The sequence below is a fragment of the Protopterus annectens genome, chromosome 9.part0, assembly GCF_019279795.1.
Source record: "Protopterus annectens isolate FY-2018-M chromosome 9.part0, PAN1.0, whole genome shotgun sequence".
In the NCBI taxonomy this organism is placed as follows: domain Eukaryota; kingdom Metazoa; phylum Chordata; order Ceratodontiformes; family Protopteridae; genus Protopterus; species Protopterus annectens.
Window position 1 is genome coordinate 819,278,451 of NC_056743.1, and position 20,743 is coordinate 819,299,193.

Below are 20,743 nucleotides of genomic sequence, written 5' to 3' on the forward strand. Positions count from 1 at the left end.
TTGTTATATGTAGACAGGCTCTCTGGTGCAAGAATAATCGTCCCCCGACTGTCTCCAGAGGTGGACAATTAGGCCTCTTTTCAGGAGTGCTGGTAAGGTTTGTCAAAGAATGATTCTTTGGTACTCTGGTTCTGCAGGCCACCTCTGCTACAGGGGTGTCTTTGTCCATTGGAGTTCCCTCCTCTACACATCTTAAAAAGGACGCGGACACTTTTTGACCCACATTTTTTGACCACCTCCTTAATTCCTGGAAATGGTTCGTTGAAGAATTGAAAAATGTACACCCACAGCAGACAGGGTCTTCCATCTGTTTTACACCTGAACAGTGTCTCTCTTACTTTGGGGCCAAATAAAGATGTTCCATCAAAAGGAGCACTGATGAAAGAAGACTTAAAAGGCTCCGCAAACTCAGAGGTGCATCCAAGCATGTTTCCTTGTAGAAATGCCCAAACCCTCTGCCCTTGAGGTTCCTTCTACATGTCAGATGAACCTGTAGGGTTCATCATCTGGGAAGTAACAGAAGCCTGAACTTTATCAGAAACAACACCCCAGGGGGTATTTGATAACTCCTTGATCAAATTCCTTTGCAGCCTAGCAAAGTGTACCAAACAGTTCAGACACCTCAAAGCAAAGGTTTCTGAAGCACACACATGCTTCCCAAATCTGTCCACTGCAGGTCAGGGTAACTTTCCTTGGCTAATTCCTTCTTGGTGGCTGCTGCAAAGACTATGGCATTAACAGGAACTCCCTTTCCCCCAAACTGCCTATCCGCAGGTGGTGCCATTATCCTATCTGATCTGCGAGGAATGGGCTCTATGGTGTCGGGGTCCTTCCACGCCTGCCATGAGATCAAGTCAATGAGCTCTTTGGTGGGCATAGTCACCATGGAGGTACAGGGTCCAGTACCAAAAGCCTTCAGGAGAACAGATTACTCAGACGTAGAGTTGCTGGACGTCCAACCCCCTTTCTGTTTAAGGATTTCTAGGATGTTTCCAAAGGAGACATCAGGAGGTGGTCATGGGAACCATTTCCCCCTCCTCGAAATCTGTCTCTTCTGTGATGGACTCCTCTGGGGAATCTGGTTCCTCTTACATGTCCTCTTCTTAGGGACCCCCCTCAGTGGGGTACTCTGGGGAGATATCAGAAGAGGAGATTATAATCCCCTGGGTGGGAGCTAGGGGTTTTGGTACTGGCTGTTCTTGGGAAGGGAGATGGTGAGGCTCTGAGCATCGAGACATCATGGTGGAAGACTTAGAATCCAAGGGGGTGGATCTGTTACAACTGTCAAGGCAGAAAAAACTCTCTTCACAGCCTTGAAGGCAGAGCTGCTTGGACAGACAGACAGACAGAGGATGTCAGATTTGAAAATTAAACTTCTGAATTATAGGCCTCCCCTGCTCAGAGGGCAAAACCTCAGAGGTGGAAGCCAGAGCCAAGCTGTCCAGTGCTGAGGTTCTGAGGTGCAGTGATGGCTCTGAAAGCTTTGGCATCAAATGCAACACTTTAGGTCTGACAGGCAGACTACAGCTCCAGGAGCTCTATAGATCCAAGGGAACCAGGGCCTTGGGTGAAAATCTCGGATCTGAGGATAACGTTATCCTCAGATCTGAGACACATGGATTCAGATGACTCAGATCCACAAACTCTGAACAGGAGTCAGAGGAGGAATTTGTAAAGGGGAAGTAGTAGACATACAGATCCCCTGACTCATAGGAGTAGGAGCTGAAGGAACACCAATCTGGCTCTGTGTCAAGAGAATCTTATACACCATTCTCTCCACATCATCTTCTGCAAGGCTTCTGGAAGAATGAGTGGAGTATATGGACAGAGACTTGGGTCTTTCTAAAAATGGGGAAAGTACCCCCTGTCAGGGACCAGATCCAGTGATGGGGAGTACCTTGTTCTAGGCAATAACTAAACTGTCTGAAAGTCTGGTTGGATTGCATTGGATCCGACAATGTCAGGTGAGACAGCTTTACCTTCATCGGATCCGACTTAGGAGGCAAAAAAAATCCGATACTTTTTCCTTCACAGGATCTTGTATTTTAGCCTTTTTTGGATCTGGGCATGAGACCTGTTTCTTGAGGTGTCCAAAGCTGAGGAGTAGGAAGATGGCTTCATATAAGACGTTTTTGTCACTTTAGTCTTAGAGGAAGAACCATCGGATATAGCTTCTCCCAATGAAGAAGGAAGACTACCTTTTAGCTTCAGCTTACTTTTGCATTAAAGCCATGAGATAATATAGAGCAGTCCTCTTGTAAATGGAGAGGATCTAAACAATAGACACAGTGTGTGGGCATTGGAAAGTGGCAGTTTGTGCTCACACTTTGAACATTTTTTAAATCCTGCTGGTTTATCCACCATCTCCAATCAAAATAAACATCAACACTATAACAAAACAGTAAAGAAGTTATTTATTTTTTTTAGACAGGGAAATAAGATAAAAAAGGGATGAAATACCAACAGCGGTAAATAAGCTAGGACAGTGTCATAGGGGGAAAGAAGATACTAACAATAGTATCTAAGAGGTACAAAAAATATACGATATACAGAAAAAAAAGGTTACAAACTGCAAGGAACACAATTTATAAACGAGAGCAGGGGACACTAATAGGAAAGGTTTTTAAGTAAGGAATACAAAAAAATAGAAGTTATCTGAAGACCTCTCGAGAGAGATAGAAGACCACGTCTTTTGCTTGAAATGGCAAACGAGATCAGAGGTCATTGGGGTTGGTGCACTCTGGGTAATGGAGAAGCTCGAGAGGTTTTGGGTGCCACGAGCTTTAGTAACGGCAGAGTCAGATCCAAGGGATCTGACCCCAAACCCATCAGTTGAGGACAGAATGAAAACTGACATCAACATCAGATCTTTAATTTTTCATTTATAAAGGCAACCTCTGAACACTGATCATGGCATACAAAGGGACATTCCACATCTTCAACCAGGGAAATGGAGTGCAAACACCCATGGATGCAATGCCAAGGTGACAGTCATGGGGTGCAGCCTTCAATGTTCCCTATTATACATCTCTAGATCTACATTCAGGTAAAAAATGAGTTTATCACACTTCGTTACTGTGAGACCATCTCAGAAGCATGTTTTCCTCTAAAAGGGTGCAACCAATATTTGTTTTACTTATCTTCTGTCTACTTACTGTACTCCAGCATCCTCCTGGGAATTGCAGGATGGGCCCTTCTTGCCATTCCCAGCAACATGCACGCTCAACTACCACTTTATGAGATATTGGTTCACAGGTTCATGGGTGTTTACTAGGCTAATGAACACAATGGCCTTTTTAAGCCAAAACATGCATCCTAAATCTCTGACAAGTTCTGATACGCTTGATAAGTGTAAGCAGGGGTTTGGGAGATGAACCATTTACAGGTTACTTGTGTCCATTAGAGAGATAAGTGCCAAACCAGGGATGAATTTCCAATTGTCCAAATTGCACTTGAATTGGGTTAGGGATGAACTCTGCTTCACATGGATGGGGAAGCCTGTTCCATAGATGCGGTGGTCTCTGGGATACATACCTCTCTCTCCAGCTATTTATATCACATGCAAGGTTCAAGTCTTTAAAATGTTTAATTCTGGTGCCGTTTGTTTTGTGGATATGCAGGAGGTCCTTCAGAGTAGGGGTCTGACAATGCCTCTGTATGTTAGGCATAGATCTCCCCTCAAAAACATGTAAGAAACAGAATATAGGGACAGGGCCTTGAAGTGGTCTGCACAGGACATTTTAATTGCGCCCTGTATTCTTTTCATGAGGAACCTCTGTGGACGTTCGAATTGCTGGATATTCATGGTTAGGTACATACCAAAGGGGGCATTATACTCAATGCTCGGTCTGAGGAAAGCAGTATACAGTGGAACAATTACTTGCTTGGACTTAGATGCCATACCTTTGTTTAAAAGTTGTGCAATATAGAATGATTTCCTCACCACTGTAGGCACATGATGGTCAAAGGCTAGATTACTATGTGTGTGTGTCCCCAAGTCCCTGACTACTGGGTCAGCTCCAAGGGGTGTGTTGGCAATATGACAGTTACCAGGGATGGCCGACTTTCCAAAGGATACTACTATGGATTTCCTGGCAGTTTCAGTCCATGGCTCTGACACTAGTTCTTTGTCTGTCCCAGCCCCTCCTGGAGAACATTTGTGTCCGTGTGAGATTCAATGGTCGCTCCTAATTTGCAATCATCTGCAAATTTAGTCAGCCAAAGACCACTGACATCGGCCTTGACTTCTAAGTAAATGCCAAAAAGGAGCGGTCCAAGGACGGATCCCGGAGGGACTCCATTTGTGACTGGCCTCTTTGTAGAGGTGGATTCCCCAATTCTAACTTCCTAGGTCCTGTGAGCCAGCTGGCTATCCACCAGGTGGGATACGGGTTTGTACCTAACCTCTTGAGTTTGTCAACAATGCCAGAGTGAGGTACTGTGTCAAATGCCTTGGCCAGGTCAAGGTAGGCAGTATGAACAATTTTGCCCTCATCTATTGCTTTGCTGACCTTCTCAAAGAAGTCCACCACGTTGAGTAGGCACGATCTGCCCTTGACTAAACCAAACTGGGTTGGGTCCAGTGTCTGGAGTTTATTATATCTCTATTGATCATCTCTATGATAATTCTTTCTATGGCTTTACATATAAGACTAGTAAGACTTATGGGTCTGTAGATGGCACCACCTCTGTGCAGAGGGATGACTGCTACCTTTCTTCATTTATCAGGCACGAAACCTGTTTGGAGGCTACAGTACAGTAATTCAGGAGGCCCTGACAGGTCATGTTTTGTGCTATTTAGAAGGCATCCTGGGATATTATTTGGGCCCACTGATGTAGTGTTCTTGGTGTTAGAGACAGCATTAAAGACCTGTTCCCTAGTGATAGTAGGGAGAGATATATTTGATATTTCCTGAGAGAAGGTTGAGGGGGAGGAAAAGGGTAAAGCTGAAGCTGAATTCATCAGCCCAGAGATCTGCTGCGTCTTTTGGCGCAGTATAGGTGGCTCCATTTACAATGAGCTCTGCACACAATTGTGTATTGCCTTTGAGGCTATGGACATAGCTAAAGAATGCTTTGTGGTTGTCTTTCACCTGGGAGGCCAAACTTACCTCAAAAATTTGGCTTTTGTAGACTTTATTTGTCCTCTGAGTTGTTTGTTTAGTTTGATGAGTGCGCTTTTATCCTGATGGGTACTGCCATATTTTTGCCATGATTTTCTTCCTCTTGTTATACACCCAACTGATTTTGTGATTCCACCACGATGGCTTGTATTTTGAGTTAGTTCTGTACTTCTTCCTGGTGGGTACAGCTGCCTCTATGCAGCTATTGACATGCTTGTACAGGGTTTCTGTGAAAAATTCTGCATAGCCAGCAGTGTTCTCAGGGTTTATGGGGGCTTGAAATTTTGCCAGGTTCTCACTTAATAGCAGGAGATTAGCCTTAGAACAGTTCCTGAATATTCCAGGTTTAGCTGGAGGGTCCAGGTTTTATTTTTACTTCAAAGGAAACCATTTTGTGATCTGACCTTACTGGAGAAGGCATTACAGTAGGGGGTGTGCAGCACTCTCCTATATTAGTGAGGACCAGATCCAGTATGGTTGCACCTCTGGTTGGTGATTGGCTATCTGGTCCAGGGAGTTTGCGTTTACAAAATCCAGGAATTTCTGTGGATGTACATTTGGTATCGTATAGGATCCCCAGTTAATAGTGCGGTAAAGTCACCCATGAATATAGTATTGGGTTGGATGGTTAATGTTTCTAATACTTTTAAATACATGGTATTGGTTTCCTGGGTCATACAGGGGGACCCTAAAGCTTGCAAGGAAGTGGTAGTGGATTTTGCCTATGGTGATTTGAACATGGAACAGCTCAAGTGCATTGTCATGTTTGACCAGCCTTGAAGCATATTATCTTTGATGCAAATAGAGACACCTACACTTTTAGTCCTTGCCTGTGAAGTAGCTGGCCTAAATGTGTGGAAGGCATTATAACCTAGCACTGTTGGTGTGCTCTCCACGGCTTTAAACCACGTCTCAGTGACCGCACAGAAGTCAGCATTCTCTAGGGTAAAGAGAACTTCTAGGGAATGGAATTATTTGTTTAGACTCCTAGCATTGTGCAGTTAATACCTTTAGATTTTCTTGGTTTTGATTTGGTACATCGGAAGTACTTTCAGTTTTGGCACTGCCTAAAAAAGGCACTATGGGGGAAGACAATGTTTTAGCTAACATTCGAAAGCCTAGAGGGGAGAGGTGCAGACCATCCCCGCAAAGCAGCATGGTCTGTTGACCATCTCCTTACATGCTGACAAATATTGCACCCCCTTAGAATGACACCAGAAACCAAGCCAATTATTAAAGTCAATCATCTTTTGTTCATATTGTGGCATCACCCTTGGAGAAGGTAAAATGCTGCTCAATGCTAGGCTCATACCAGCCTGACACACACATTCCGAGAGCTCCATGATGTCTCTCTTCATATAATTTAGGGAGGCATATCTCAAGTCATTTACTACCACATGGACTATGATTGAGTCATACTGGCAATTGTGGTCCAATGACCTGAGTGCCTGCATAATGTGGCAGATCCTAGCCCATGAAAAGCAACTGACTGTGACTTTCTCCTTACTCAGCCTGGTGACAGGGATATCAGTGTGCCTCGTGATGGAGTCTACAATGATCAGAATGTTGGATTGTGTGGTGTCTTGCCTTATGGGCTTAGAGGTAGGTAGAGGCTCCATGACATGTAGCTCTAGGTGTTGATGTGGGTGTTGTTGTGAAAGAGTGCATTTAGGGCTGCTGAAGGTATTTCTTATGTGTACTTTGTCTAGGAGGTCTTTGTGGTTTAGGAAGGTTACAATTAAGTGCCTCAGCATATGTGGGTCGATATGTCTGCTTTGAATTGTGCGTGATGGGTGGAATGTGTGTACTACTAACAACCTTACTGGCATTAGGGGTACTTTTATGTGAGAGCTTTGCCTCCATTGACATTGTGTAAATACATCTCTCACATACCATATCAGATTGTTTGAGAATTAACTGGTTGTCAGTAAACATGAGACAATTTCTATATTGCCTCAGGATGCCCACATCCACCAAGTTGTTAAAGGAGACAGTAGGAAAGTTCATACCCATGGCCACAGACCCTTTTTTGATTAGACAGTTGGAGTGAGAATATAAATCACTGTCAGGAGTATCTGGTTTGCAACTGTGGGGTCAGTGCTTGTCACTGCAGACTAGTTGTCCTGTGTCCAACTAGGTACTGGAGAAATTTAAATTCTGCTTTTATAGGAAAAAAAGTCACTCAGGGTGTCTGAGTCTATACAGAGCACTGCCAAACACTTGAGGGGAAACTAATATGTAGACCCTGAAAATTTAAGGATAAAGTATTTAGGCAGATATTCTTAAATTAGAAACAAATCAAGCAGTACTTACCGAAAACAAAGAATTAGCTTGTCAAGAACGATGAAAAGAGGGTAGTTGCATGAATGACTACTGCCTGGCTACTACTAATGCTGGTTTCACCACAGCTTCATTCTGGGTAGGTGGAGAGTCTCTTTCTCTTGCATCTTTATCTGATTAGGTTGAAATGCTGGCACCTGTGCTAACGCTTAACATCATACTCATCTCTGAACCAGTACAGGCAGCTCTGATGCAGATTTTTGATCATGATCTGACAGTCACAGATTAGACAGTTTAAGTATTTTAGGCATCAAAGGTAGACATTTTTCCTTATCAAGAGTAACACCGTCAGAAGACATCCATGAAAACAAATCATTATTTATCTTAGCTGTATAATACTGTAAAGTGATGCAAGTGGAAATGAAGCATTTATCTATCTTGCCTACATATACAAGGAGCAGAGCAGATGGCAGCAGTAACAGTGTACCAGAGCTGTTCTGTGTGCATGGTGTGGCTATACCACCAAGTCTACAACTTAGGAAACAAGACAAATTATCCACTAACATAAGAGGCAGTCTGGTGGTGAGGGAAAGACCACCACTTATCTCCATGACTCAGATTCTGCAGCGGTGTCAGTTACTGAGGAGTGAGGTATACAATCAGATAAGATAGCAGTGTATGGAGTTCTCATTATTCCCAACTAGGTTCATAGGTACTTACTAGGCTGCTGATCTACAAGGATCATAAGAAGTCTAGACCTACATTCCCATGGTAGCTTTTAGCCCTTATATTTTACATACAAACACACAGGAGGGTAGAACAAGGATTTATAGGGATATTTACTTGTTGCCCCATATAAATGAGGGACACAGGGGCAAAATTGGAGGTAAAGTTGCAGTTTCTAATCCATTTGTACAAATTATGTTTGAATAGAGTAAGAGAAGTACTATGCTTTATGTGGAATGAAAGACAGTTCCACAGAAGAAATATTCTCTGTGGTACGTATCTATCCCTCCAACATTCTATTCTTGAGTGGGTGTTCACAAATGTTTGTGTGCATTTTGGAGGGTGTGAGTACATTGACATAAACAGAATAAATGCAAGTTACATTTTAATATAGTACTGTATATTTAAGTAAGCCGCGGTGGTGGTGCTGCGGTAGTGTTGTCGCCTCACAGTAAGACACTGTCCCGTTCAGTTCTCAGCTAGAGCGTCTTCTGCGTGGAGACATGAGTGAATGGGCGTACCTTCGTTGAAGATTGTGCGTCAGGGCTGGTAACACGGCACGTAAAAATCAACTACCAATCATTAGCGGACCAGAGTTCCGCTGTGGTGACCCCTAACCGGGAAAAGCCGAAAGACATCACAGTGTATAAGTAATAAAATATGGTACTTTGATTTGATGACAGAGATCAAGCTTAGGTGGGAAGACAAGAATTACTGCAGTTACATGAGAGACGGGTATAAGAATTGATTAGTACTTAGATAAACTTTGTATTTTGAAACACAGCAATGCAAAGAGGTAAAAAAAAATGCATATACTAGCATTAATATACAGCAAAACAGTAAGCAGCACATTAGTTTTTGGTGGTTACAATTAAGGTATTGGCCTTTTATAGCCCTGAGATGAATGGTCCATACAAACCCGTATCTTATGACAATTGTAGACAATTCTAAGTCACTGTGGTAGTTATCACACCTCTCAAGTGTCCAGATTTTCGCAGAGTGTCCAGGTTTTTCCATAAAATTTTGGTCTATTCCTCATGAAATTTGTGATTTTCTAGCAAATCATTGAAGACTGAAGTCACTAAATAATGGCATACATTTGAGTTTCAGACTCCTCTCAGAGAATGAATGCCAACACAAATTCTGTCATTCTAGCCATTTTCTAAGTTTATAACATTTAAAATCTGTCCCTTTCTTGGGCTTTGTCTAGATTTCTTGCACTAAGTTGAGAGGTATACAGTGAAAGAAGAGTACATGAAATACTGTTTTCCACTGTAATTTCTTGAACCTCCAGGAAAGTATTCACGAATCATGAATTGACTGTACTGGTGAAAACAAGAAAAAAATTGATGTTGACCACTGACCTGATTAGATTATAAATAGTGCTTTCCACTGGGGGAGGGGAGGTTGCAAGGCAAATCTGCAACTTGCACAATATTATGTATTAAGGAAACTATAGTAGACCGTGTAGAGGTGAGCTGTAAAAGGTCAACCATGCATGACAATGACATTTTTATTTGCAAAATGTAACTCACCAAGTAATTGATGACAATAACTATTTTCTTTATCTGCAGTTTACAAAGTTTTATGTACACAGATTCATGAACCACATACAGTCAAGACTGGTGAGAGTTTTGTGCACTGGTCTTCAAAGCTTTTTGCTACATTTTTAAGGAATTTTCTTTACCTGACTAAATGTGATTGGCCAGCCTCTGGTAATGTAATCTGCATATTTACAGGCAAACATGCCACAGTCACTTCCATTCATCTGTTGAGGGATTTCCTGCAGCAAATGAAAATACAATTACTTTCCACATACACAAGACTAACCTTAACCTTGTTGCACAAATTTACACATTTGTCAGGGCACACAAAGCATTACGCACGGATTATATAACAGGGGTTCTGTCATGTTTGACTAAAGGTATAGTTGAAAGAGAACAAATAAAAAAAAAAAGAAAGCACATTTGAATGATAGAAAACTTGAATAAAATGCCATTTTATCAAAAACATTCTACAAAACATATATACCATGAAAAGATCTTTTGCAGGGGGCTTGCCTCCTGAATCCCCATGTGGGTGGGCTTGAACCCTACACCCCCTTAATTACGTATTCTAACTCCATAGTTGTACAACAATGGAGTAAAGAGAAAAGACTGCACACAATGAATCAGTGCTGATGCACAGACAAACATCTACAAATATAAAGGTACAACCTGACAGTGGACATCACCAATCCACACAAAATCTTCATCATTACTACCGTAAGTCCCATGATCATAAATACCATAAAAAAACATCTCAGCTTCAACAGTTTCTGAGAAAATTGTTTTTCAGTCAGAAACACTTCAGTTTTTTTTTTTTTTGACATTACGGATTTCTGTCAAATATGTAATCGGTCAAACATACTAGAACTTTAGGAAAATATATGGCTCCTTAATGAAATGGTGACACTTGAATGCTGAGGGCAGACATACAAGAAAACAAAAAAAGACAAACTGTAGGAGAAGAGTAAATCTCGAACATCGCTCTTTTCCTTTAATACATCATTTTGCAGGAGGGCAAGCCTCCCCCCGTACTTTGTGTGTGTGTGTGTGTGTGTGTGTATATATATATATATATATATATATATATTCATACTAACTCTGAGATCACCATTCACCATACTTCGGAGAAAAGAGAACATTCCAAGAAATGGCCATCTAATACTTGGTTATATGTAAGTCTGTTTTTCGGCTTTAGCAAGTCCTGACATTTCTTTTGATTATGGGATATAAAGGGGAATATTAGTATTTAATATAAGACAGTTTTATTACAACAAATAAGAATAAGAAAATACGAGCACACCAAACTTTCTTAAACATGCCACAACAATATTAATTGTCCAATACAAATAGTGTCAGATTAGCAAATAAAACTGTTGTTGAATCTACCCCCACTTCAAATCCAAAAGACTTTGCAACTCCATATGCATGGCAACTACAAAAAGCATAAAAATAAAACCTGTTTTTCAAACTGCTGAACACAACTTTAAAGGAAAAAAAATAATGCACAAACTATGCACCTAATACTGGCATTCAGACCAGTACGTAAATAATGACATCACTACCTCTCCAAGAACATATGCGCCATAATAGTTCTCAGTTATAAAATGGAGGCATATAAACTGAATGTAGCCATAATAACCATAACTGCCATTTATTTATATAACAGTGACTAATTATCATTCCTCTTATTTTACCAACACTGCTTTGGAATCAAAATGCTTGTGGATTAACTCAACCAAGAGTTGGGGAGGATCCCCCTCCCCCAATTTCCTACCAAATTTTGTTTTTCCTAAATGGATTACTAGGTATAAGAGTGAGTGTGTCTCAGTATACTCTGAATTTTACTAACACAATGAACACAGCAACTAGTAAAACAAAAAAGCAGACCAGTTCCGTGTAAGGTCCCGTTTATTAAAGCTAGTGGAAAATAAATAAACTGATACACAATTGTATTAGGCGCTTTCACCCATTAACCATACTGGGCATCATCAGAGTATAATTTGATTGGAAATTTCTTCCTTAAATATACTACAATCAAAATGTCCTAAAGTTAACACCAATGAACAATTTCAAACAATCATATATGCAAATTACAAACATATAATGGCTGCAGAGAAAACTTTAGCGCGCTGTGATTTTAGTATATTTAAGGAATAAATTTCCAATCAAATTATACTCTGATGATGCCTAGTACAATTGTGTATCAGTTTATTTTCCACTAGTTTTAATAAACGGGACCTTACATGGAACTGGTCTGCTTTTTTGTTTTACTCTGAATTTTACTTTCACAATTCTTAGCAAAATACCACTGATGTAATTACCACTTCACAAGGCCAAATCAAATCCAAGTACTGTTGCAACTGTCTTTTAAAGACACAGATGTGTCACCTTCCAAAAACAGTGTTTTTTGGAACAATCTACTAGGGATAAAACATTTGTACAAATATTTCTACAAATATTTTATACCTCCTTAACTGTTTGGCATACTGTGGGGAATGCATTTATTCTGCGCCACTGTGATCTCCACAACATTAGCCCTACAGTTGGACACCACCCAGTTTTAATCACCCTCCCAATGAATGCTCTAATTTCTGGTAAGCTTATATTTGTGTGTGTACGGGTTCAGTGCGTTTGTATCATTCATTACATCAAATATTTAGGAGACTTTTGTGAAATTGTCAGTTCTTTGCAGGATGCTGCTGTTTGTTTTGTGGGATAACTAGACAATGAGAAGTGAGGTTTTGTCCTTTTCCCATTATTTTGTGATTTCAAAGTTGGTATACACAATTAACAGTTGTGCCAACATGCACATTTTTCAACAATACTACAAAGCTCACAGGAAAATTAAATACAAAAACTTCACTAAGATAATCCATGTTTACCTTATCAAAAGTTGTCTTAGCATCCAGGATGACCACCGCCAAAGGCTTGCCCATACGCTCTGCCTCCTGAATTAATAATGACTTCAGTGCACTATTGAACATATGGCATTGTGGTATAAAAATACACTGATAAAGATTTATCAGCTAAGAGTGCAGGCCAGCCTGGATGCCAAGACAGACATCAATATTATGTAATCATGACTTAAAACAAACTGGCCTGTTGACATATCTTTTCCATCCTTCCATATAATTGCTATGGTGGTCTCACTCCATAGCTGAGGAAGTTAGATCAGTAATAATTTTATCACCATTAATAATTCCGTGATCATTCGAATGATTTTGACTTTATTGTACATTACTTAACAGCGTTCATCTGCCTAAACAATCTTACCTCAGATCAAACAACGCTGATTTATTTTGTCTTGGTTAATTTAAACCGGATTAACTCTATCAGATCTCAACTGTTGTATTTTTAAAGGAGAATTCTAGAAAAGTGATTTTCTAGCTCGTAGGAGACCAAGCTAAGCCAGGACAATTTGTTTAGGGCGATTTTACAGTTTTTTAACTTTGTTTTTGACCTCCTTCATCCCACTTCGGATAAGAGTGTTTCTTCTAGGTTTTGGTCTCCAGTCACCAAGCGTCCCATCTGGTGTTTATTTTACTTTTCAACATGCTTCTGTAACAGGGATAAAAATCAATCTTTTAATGCTCAGTCAGCAACCTCACCTGGAAATGCAAGGGGCACCTACAACATTCTACTGGTCTCAGTGCAAGCACTCTATGTGCCCTTTAAATTTCAATTTTAGGACTAGCTAGTCCAGAGTCCCCTGTTATCTGTATCACACTGACAGCTGTAATTTAATTTTTACTCCCTTTCTGCATCATCAACAAATTGGATCCTTTTCCTTCCAACACAATTCTCCAGGTCTACTATCCAGGTATCAAGCATTTCCCAATTAACTTGGAGGTCTGTAATGTCCACGTGGAATTGCTTAACATTTTTCTGCAGGTCACTGATTGCATCCAAGTGTACTTATTGCACACTGTCCACCCTCTTTATTCTTTTCCATAGTTTTGGCAATATAGGCATCACGCTTTTGTTCAATTTTCTCTAATTTCGAATGGACCTACTTGATAGTTGAAGGCATCCTGTCTCCACCTTCACTAGAACCTGCTCTTGATTTAATTTCATTAGTTGACAAGTGCTGGTTAGACATCTTGGTCAAGCCAACATACATACTGCAGATGCAATATTCTTATTTTTTGTTTGATATCCTTGCACAGGCATCTGATTCCCTAGAACATGTCTTACACAACTGACCTGTTCTAGCTTTCAATTGCAGCTCTGCAAAGCTAAATTTAATACACTCCTCTATTTTACCATGTCCCCCTACAAACTGAACTCTGGAAATGCTATTTTTAATGTAATGAAAATGGGAAGTCCAAATACAGGTCATTAAACTAAAAAAAAAAATGTTTATCAACAGATACCTGAAATACTACCAAACTTGGATGGGCAACCTGGACTTAAATGCAGATCCATGTCACTCTACCAAAATATGGGCAAGGCAAAAGTTGCTTTCATTCAACAATATTTTTCAGTTACAAAAGAAGTCAAATGGCTTAGTTTCTCAAGCAATGAAGTACCATGCAGGTGGAAAAGAAAGTCTTCTTGCTGTGTAGAAACATAATGACAGTAAGGAAAAAAAGAAGTTATGTCTTACCATAACATTCCGTCTGTGTTGTAGATCTTTATTCATTCATTACTGTTAGGACTTTGGTTCCGTCCTCGGAACCGACATCAGCCAAAAACTGTCAGCTAAGACCTACCCACAATGCCCCTCTCAGAGTCTCTTTAGATAGATTGAGTTTGCCTGCCATTATAGTATAGAAGTAATAATACTGGTAATAGGAGGCTCTGTCTGAACAGTTACCTTAACTAAAAGGAAATCCTAAAGTCCAGCAGGAGTCCAGGCAGGGGGGAAGGAGGGACGGAGGGAAGTAATGAATGAATAAACATCTACAATACAGATGAAACGTTATGGTAAGACATAGCTTCTTTATCTGATGTTGTAAATCTTTATTCATTCCTTACTGTTAGGACAGAGTCCCCAGCTACTTGAGTCCTGGGTGGCCCTAAGGAAGGACATTCCTGAGCACCATAGAACTAAAAGAAGTTTGTCCCCTTGAGGCCAGATCCAATTTGTAATGAGTGATAAAAGTATGAGGTCTTGCCCAAGTGGTTGCTGCGCAGATATCATCCATAGAGGCTCTGGAATGAAAAGTCACTGAAGCAGCCATCGATCTAGTAGAGTGAGCCTTTATTTTGGAAGGTAAAGGACACTTTGTTCTGATGGTAGATGAAAGTAATGGCGTTTCTGACTACAGAGGATAAAGTCATTCTGGAAACAGGCTTACGCAATCTGGGTCCTGCAAAAGCCACAAACAAGTGATCTGTTTTCCTGAAAGATTTAGTTTTGTCCAAGTAGAAATGAAGTTGCATATGAACATTGAGGGTATGCAGAAGGTATTCCCCTCTATTTGAATGGTGAGAAAGAAAACCGGCAGGTCAATAGACTGATCAATGGAAAAACCACAAATGACCTTGGGCAAAAAGGAGGGGTCAGTATGTAGGGACACTCTTTCCCTATGAAAAATCAAGTAACATCTCTTGACACTCAAGGCCTGCAACTCACTCTTCTCACTGAGGTAAGGGCTACTAGAAGCAGAGTTTCCAAGACAAAAATTTTGTATCACAGGAGTTAGAAGGCTTGAAGGGAGAACTTAACGACTGAAGCACCATAGTCAAGTCCCATGGCTCTATAGGAGGCTTGACTGGAGGTTTAATATGTAATACTCCTTTCATGAAGGTCTTGCACAGTCAGTGTGACATAACAGATGAATTGTCAATTCCATTGTGAAAACTTGCAATAGCTGCTAAATGTACTGTAATTGTCGATGCGGAAGCTTCAAAGGGTAGTCCGTTATTGTAGGATCTTCTGAGTAGGCATGGAAAAGGGATCTATGTTATGTTCTTTGGCCCATCTAAAGAACCTAGTCCACTTACAAGAATAAATTTTTCTGGTGGAAGGTTTGTGCGAAGCCAAAAGAATCTCGCAAACAGGGCATGAAATATCAGGTAGCCTGACAATCATCGGAAGTGGAGAAACCAAGCTGTGAGCTTGAGATGAATCAGTCCCTGAGGATGAGGACAGCAGACCTTGGGACTAATCCAGGATCCACGGGCTGTGAATCAGATGAGGCCATAGGAAAGGGAACCAGACTTGATGGGGCCAATAAGGGGCAATGAGGATCATTTTGCTTCTCAACCTTTGAGCACTCTGGAGGAATTTTGGGATGAGGGGTAACGGGGGAAAGGCATAAAGCACACTCGGGGGCCAATCATGCATCAGCACATCCCTCTGTGACTCCCCCTGAGGGGGGGATCAGGGCAAAATACCTTCTGCATTTGTTGTTTAGGGGAGAAGCAAACGGGTCACAGCAAGGCCTGCCCCAACGGCGGAAGATCTGATCCGCTATTATAGGATTGAGGGACCACTCGTGAGACATCAGAAAGTTCCTGCTCAGACTGTCCGCAATAAGACGAACTCCCGGGAATGTGCATTGCAATGAGAAAGTGATTGGAACACTGCCCAATGCCAAATTCTCATGGCTTCCCGACACAGGGGGTAAAGACCTGGTTCCACCTTGTTTGTTGATATAGCAGACGACTGACATGTTGTCCGATTTAATTGCAATGGCCCTGGAAGGAAGGGATGTGTGGAACACTTACAACACTAAGATAACTGCCCGCAATTCCAGTACATTTATGTACAAATTGGCCTCCATGGGGGACCAAGGTGCCTTTCTCTGGAAACACCACCTCCCCAACAGGGAAGTGTCCGTGGTCACCGTGGCCCTGGGCTGGGGGAGACAGAATGGTCAACAAAGATTTGATTCTGGCTTCATCCACCAAAGCATTTGTTTCTTGCAAATATTTGTAAGGCGTATCACATGGTCGAGTGGGTCAGTTAAGACAGACCCATTGTGATGAGAGGAGCCACTGCAAGACTCATGTGCAACCTCGCCAGTGGTACCAAGGTAATGGTTTGCTGCCATAGCGCCCAATAGTTGTAGTACAAGGCATGCTGGTACACATGTCTGTGGGAGGAGGACTTGAATCTGGTTTCTTATTTTTTAAAGCCTGTGAGGAGGGAGGGAAGCTTGACAGGATGTTGTGTCAACGATTGCTCTAATGAATTCCAGTGTTTTTGATGGAGACGTGCAATTTGTCCATGCTGATTGTGATACCTAGGAGAAGAGCAAGGCCATGAGCGTAAGACAGACTGAGAATGAGGAGATTCCTGGACGCGGCAGTAAGGAGCCAATCATCTAGATATGGAAACACCTGGAATCCTTGTAGTCGGGGACGAGCTACTACGACTGCCATGCATTTGCTGAATACTCTGGGGGCTGTCGAGAGACCAAAGGGCAGTACCCTGAACTGGTAATGATTGGCTCCCAGCCGGAAGTGGAGAAAACTCTGGGAGCATTTGTCCATCTTTATGTGGTAATAAGTGTCCTGGAGGTCTATAGAACACATCCAGTTGCCCTTCCCCAGAAAGGGGAGAATGGACTGTACCATGACCATCCGGAATTTTTGAGGTTTGATGAATTTGTTTAGTAAACTGAGATCCAGGATTGGTCTCCAGTCCCCTGTCTTTTTTGGTACTAAAAATACCCTCGAGTAAAAGCCAGATCCTCTTTGGTCTGGTGGGACCAGCTGGATGACTCTTTCTTAGCAGCTTTTCGATTTCCAAGGCTGCAACTTCCCTCTGACTGGCTGGGACATCGGGAATTCGTTTTACAGGTCTGGTGGTGTGGTCGAAAGGGATATGATAGCCTCTGGATATTATCCTTTGCACTTACGCATCCGTTATGAGGTGCCAGGCCTGTAGGTGGAGGGAAAAAAAATCGACCCCCGACCGCTTCCACAGGAAAGCAATTGGGCCGCTGTTCAGGAGCACTACAAGGGTCTGCCAAAGAAGGAATCTCTAGTAGCCTGGTCACACGGACCCCCTGTGCCCCAAAAAGGGCGTCTTCCAAATTAGTTGACCCAGGGGGGTTGCTCGTCACAAGTGTCACGAAAAGATTCTTGGGACTTCTTGAACTACAATTTTCCTCCCCTCTGATTCCTGGAGTAGGACCTCTGGGGGTGGAAAAACGTATGCCCACAGCAGACAAGGTCTTTCCATCCTTCAGACTACGTGAAATTGTTTCTTACTTTCGGACCAAAAAGAGAAAACTCATCAAAAGGCGCAGTGACAAAGGAAGATTTAAAGGGGTCCGCGAAATCACACAAACGCATCCAAGCATGTCGTCTCATAATGATGCCCGATGCGGCTGCTCAAACTCTCCCTTGGTAGTGTGAGAAATCAAGCGCATAGAGGAGATCGAGATTGATTCCAAGGTAGCTAGCTGAGAGGCAACAGTATCATGCACCTCTTCAGGCAGTACCTCTACCAAAGAGGCAGACATTTCAGAAATTAGGTCTCTTTGGAGGCGAGTAAAGTGTGCCAGGTAATTCAGTGACCAGATGGCAAAAGATTGCTGAAGCTTAGTTCCATTTCCCCAGTCTGTTCATAGCCTGAGACTCCCTGTTCGGGGGATAAACAGTGGAACTATCTTCCGCCAGTTCCTTCTTGGTGGCCGCCGCCACAACCATGGAATCTACTACCAGTTGTGTGGACCAACTGGGCTGGTCTTCCGGGGTAGACAAAATTTTATCTGGCCTCCAGGGGACGGGCACGCTGCACAATAAGTCGAATGAGCTAATCTGCAGGTGGGGGTCACACAGAAAGTAGATGGCAGAGCACGAAAGGTCTGCAAGAACACAGATTCCTCCAAAGAAGGGTTGGAGGGCTTCCAGTCTCACCTCTGCTTGAGGATCTCGAGAATGTCTCCAAATGTAACGTCTTCCGGGGGAGACTGTGGGGACCCTACTCCCTTCATCACAATTGGTGTCTTCAGCGCTGGATTCCTCAGGGGAATCAAGATGCGTCCTCTTGCAAAGTTTCTTCCGGGGTGGCTCCCCAGTGGGATCTTCTGAGGATGACTCCGGAGATAGGGTTCCCTTGGAGGACAAGCCTTGCGGCTCCCGTACTCGAGGTTCCAGAGTAGGAGGGTGAGACAGCTACAAGCTGGGGGGGGGGGGTTCTGGTTCCAATGCCAGTGGTGTCAATTCTGAGCCTGTTGAAGCAAGGACCCTCTCCATCACCTGGAAAGCAGTCCCACCCATGGAGGGATGGGAGCCCAGAACCAAGGAGGACAACCTCGGAACCAGGGTCACACCCCACCCCGAGGAGCCTAACTCCAGGTGAGGAGCTCCAAGAGAATCGGCAGCTGCTTGAAGAGCTGTGGCCGCAGACGGCGCCACAGAAAAAATCAGCGCCGAACTAGGTGCCATGGTGCCGACAGCCCAATAGCTGCTCCGAGAGTGCCCCAGTTCCAAAGGAGCCGTGGCGCCAAAAGTAATCGGTGCCAACAAGGAATCCTCCGGTGTTGGCGCTGAGACAGTGTGTGGATGGCCATCGGTACTGAAGTCTCCGAAAGGTTAGAGGAGGATAGACAGGAGAATACGCCATGAAAGCTTCCGCTCCAAGGGGGAGGGAAGACCTGGTCTGGTTGGTTAGTCTTCTAGCTGCCAGAAGCTGGTCCACAACCCTCACTACATCCTGTTCCGAAAGACTCCTGGTGGACCTGAAGGACGCTGCCGATGGGGAGTCTGGTCTCTCAAGAAACTGACTAAATTGCTGCCCCAAAAAGGGATCATAAGAAGGAGAATATCTAGTTCTTGGAAGGTGCTCGATCTTCGGAACCAAAAAGTCATTACCAGAGGAGCCTTGTAGGACATCAGCACCGTGGGTAGGGAAGGTGTCAATGCAAGCACAGTAGTTGGGGCCTGTGTCACAAACAAGGTCGGCACCGTGGAAGGAGTCTGAGTCAAAATCAAAGGCAGCACCGAGGGAGAAGAACAAGGACCCTAGTGCCGAAGTTGTCTACGCCAACAGAGCAGGAGAAGCCAGTTGTTAACTCGATTCTGAGGAGGACAGGGATGTTGGAACTGAAAGACTCCATTTCTCCTTATCTTTTAACATCTTTCTGCTTAGGAGGGGGTGAGACCTTTGTCCCAGATAGAGCCTCTGCAAAGGGTGATTTTAACATACCCTTAAGGATAAGTTTGTTCTTGCTTTCAGCCAACGTACAGTTGCTGAATCTAGAACAAATGTCGCATGAGACATTAAGTGGTCAACACTCAAACAGTAAAAACACTGGCCGTGACTGTCAGAATTGGGGAACTTACACCCACACATCACACTGTTTGAAACCAAGCTTGGCCTTATCTGCCATAGCAGAGAGTATACCACACTAACCACACAACAAAACTAAATAACTAACAAGACAAGAGAAAGCAATTTTTTTTTCAGATAAGAGAAGAGAGTACCAACAATGGTACTAAGAAATACCAAAGGTAAGAGAGGGCCTACTGCCTACTAAGGCAGGGAGAGAGGGAGTAGTACCAATGACAATACGAAGAACTACCAAAGGTAGTGGGTAGGGCTTAGTCAGGAAAGAATAAAGTAGAGAGAGAAAAGGACGACAAGAAAAAAACTGTCTTACAACACACTAGAATCGAGAAAAAAACACAAAAAGCTAATACTTGGCTGAGAGAAGGCTTGGCACATCTGACAAGGAACATGGCAAATGAGATCTGGGGAGACTATGAGAGGGACATTGTGGGTAGGTCTTAGCTGAGAGTTTTTGGCTGGCACGAGCTTGCTAACGGCCGTGTCAGTTCCGAGGACGGAACCAAAAGTCCTGACAGTAAGGAATGAATAAAGATTTACAGCATCAGATGTACAGATTTCTGCTTGTTGTAAGAGTGCATATAAGTGAGATGACCATAACAAAGATAATATCAGTGTTCCATTTCTTACATACACATTGGTCTCCTAAAGCTTCCATGTCCAGGCCTTCAGGATCAGCTGTTTCAGCAACCACCTACTCCTGTGTCAACTAACCTGCAGTGACAGCCATCTTTACTTAAAGCCACTGCCAGCATTTTACCAATGCTGCAGACAGGACTCAGGGCAAAGGGCAGGGCAGTACAGTTTTCTAAGGCAGT

At 42.7% G+C, this 20,743-nt stretch overlaps 1 protein-coding gene across 1 annotated transcript in view; it reads right to left on the minus strand.

The window, feature by feature from the left end:
• Positions 1–20,743, minus strand: part of LOC122811561 (sentrin-specific protease 1-like) — a gene marked incomplete in the record, with an annotated part of 1,729,916 nt that overhangs the window by 56,901 nt on the left and 1,652,272 nt on the right. The window contains 1 exon segment of the mRNA XM_044083479.1: positions 9,817–9,912. Coding sequence (XP_043939414.1) covers positions 9,817–9,912 — 96 coding nt within the window.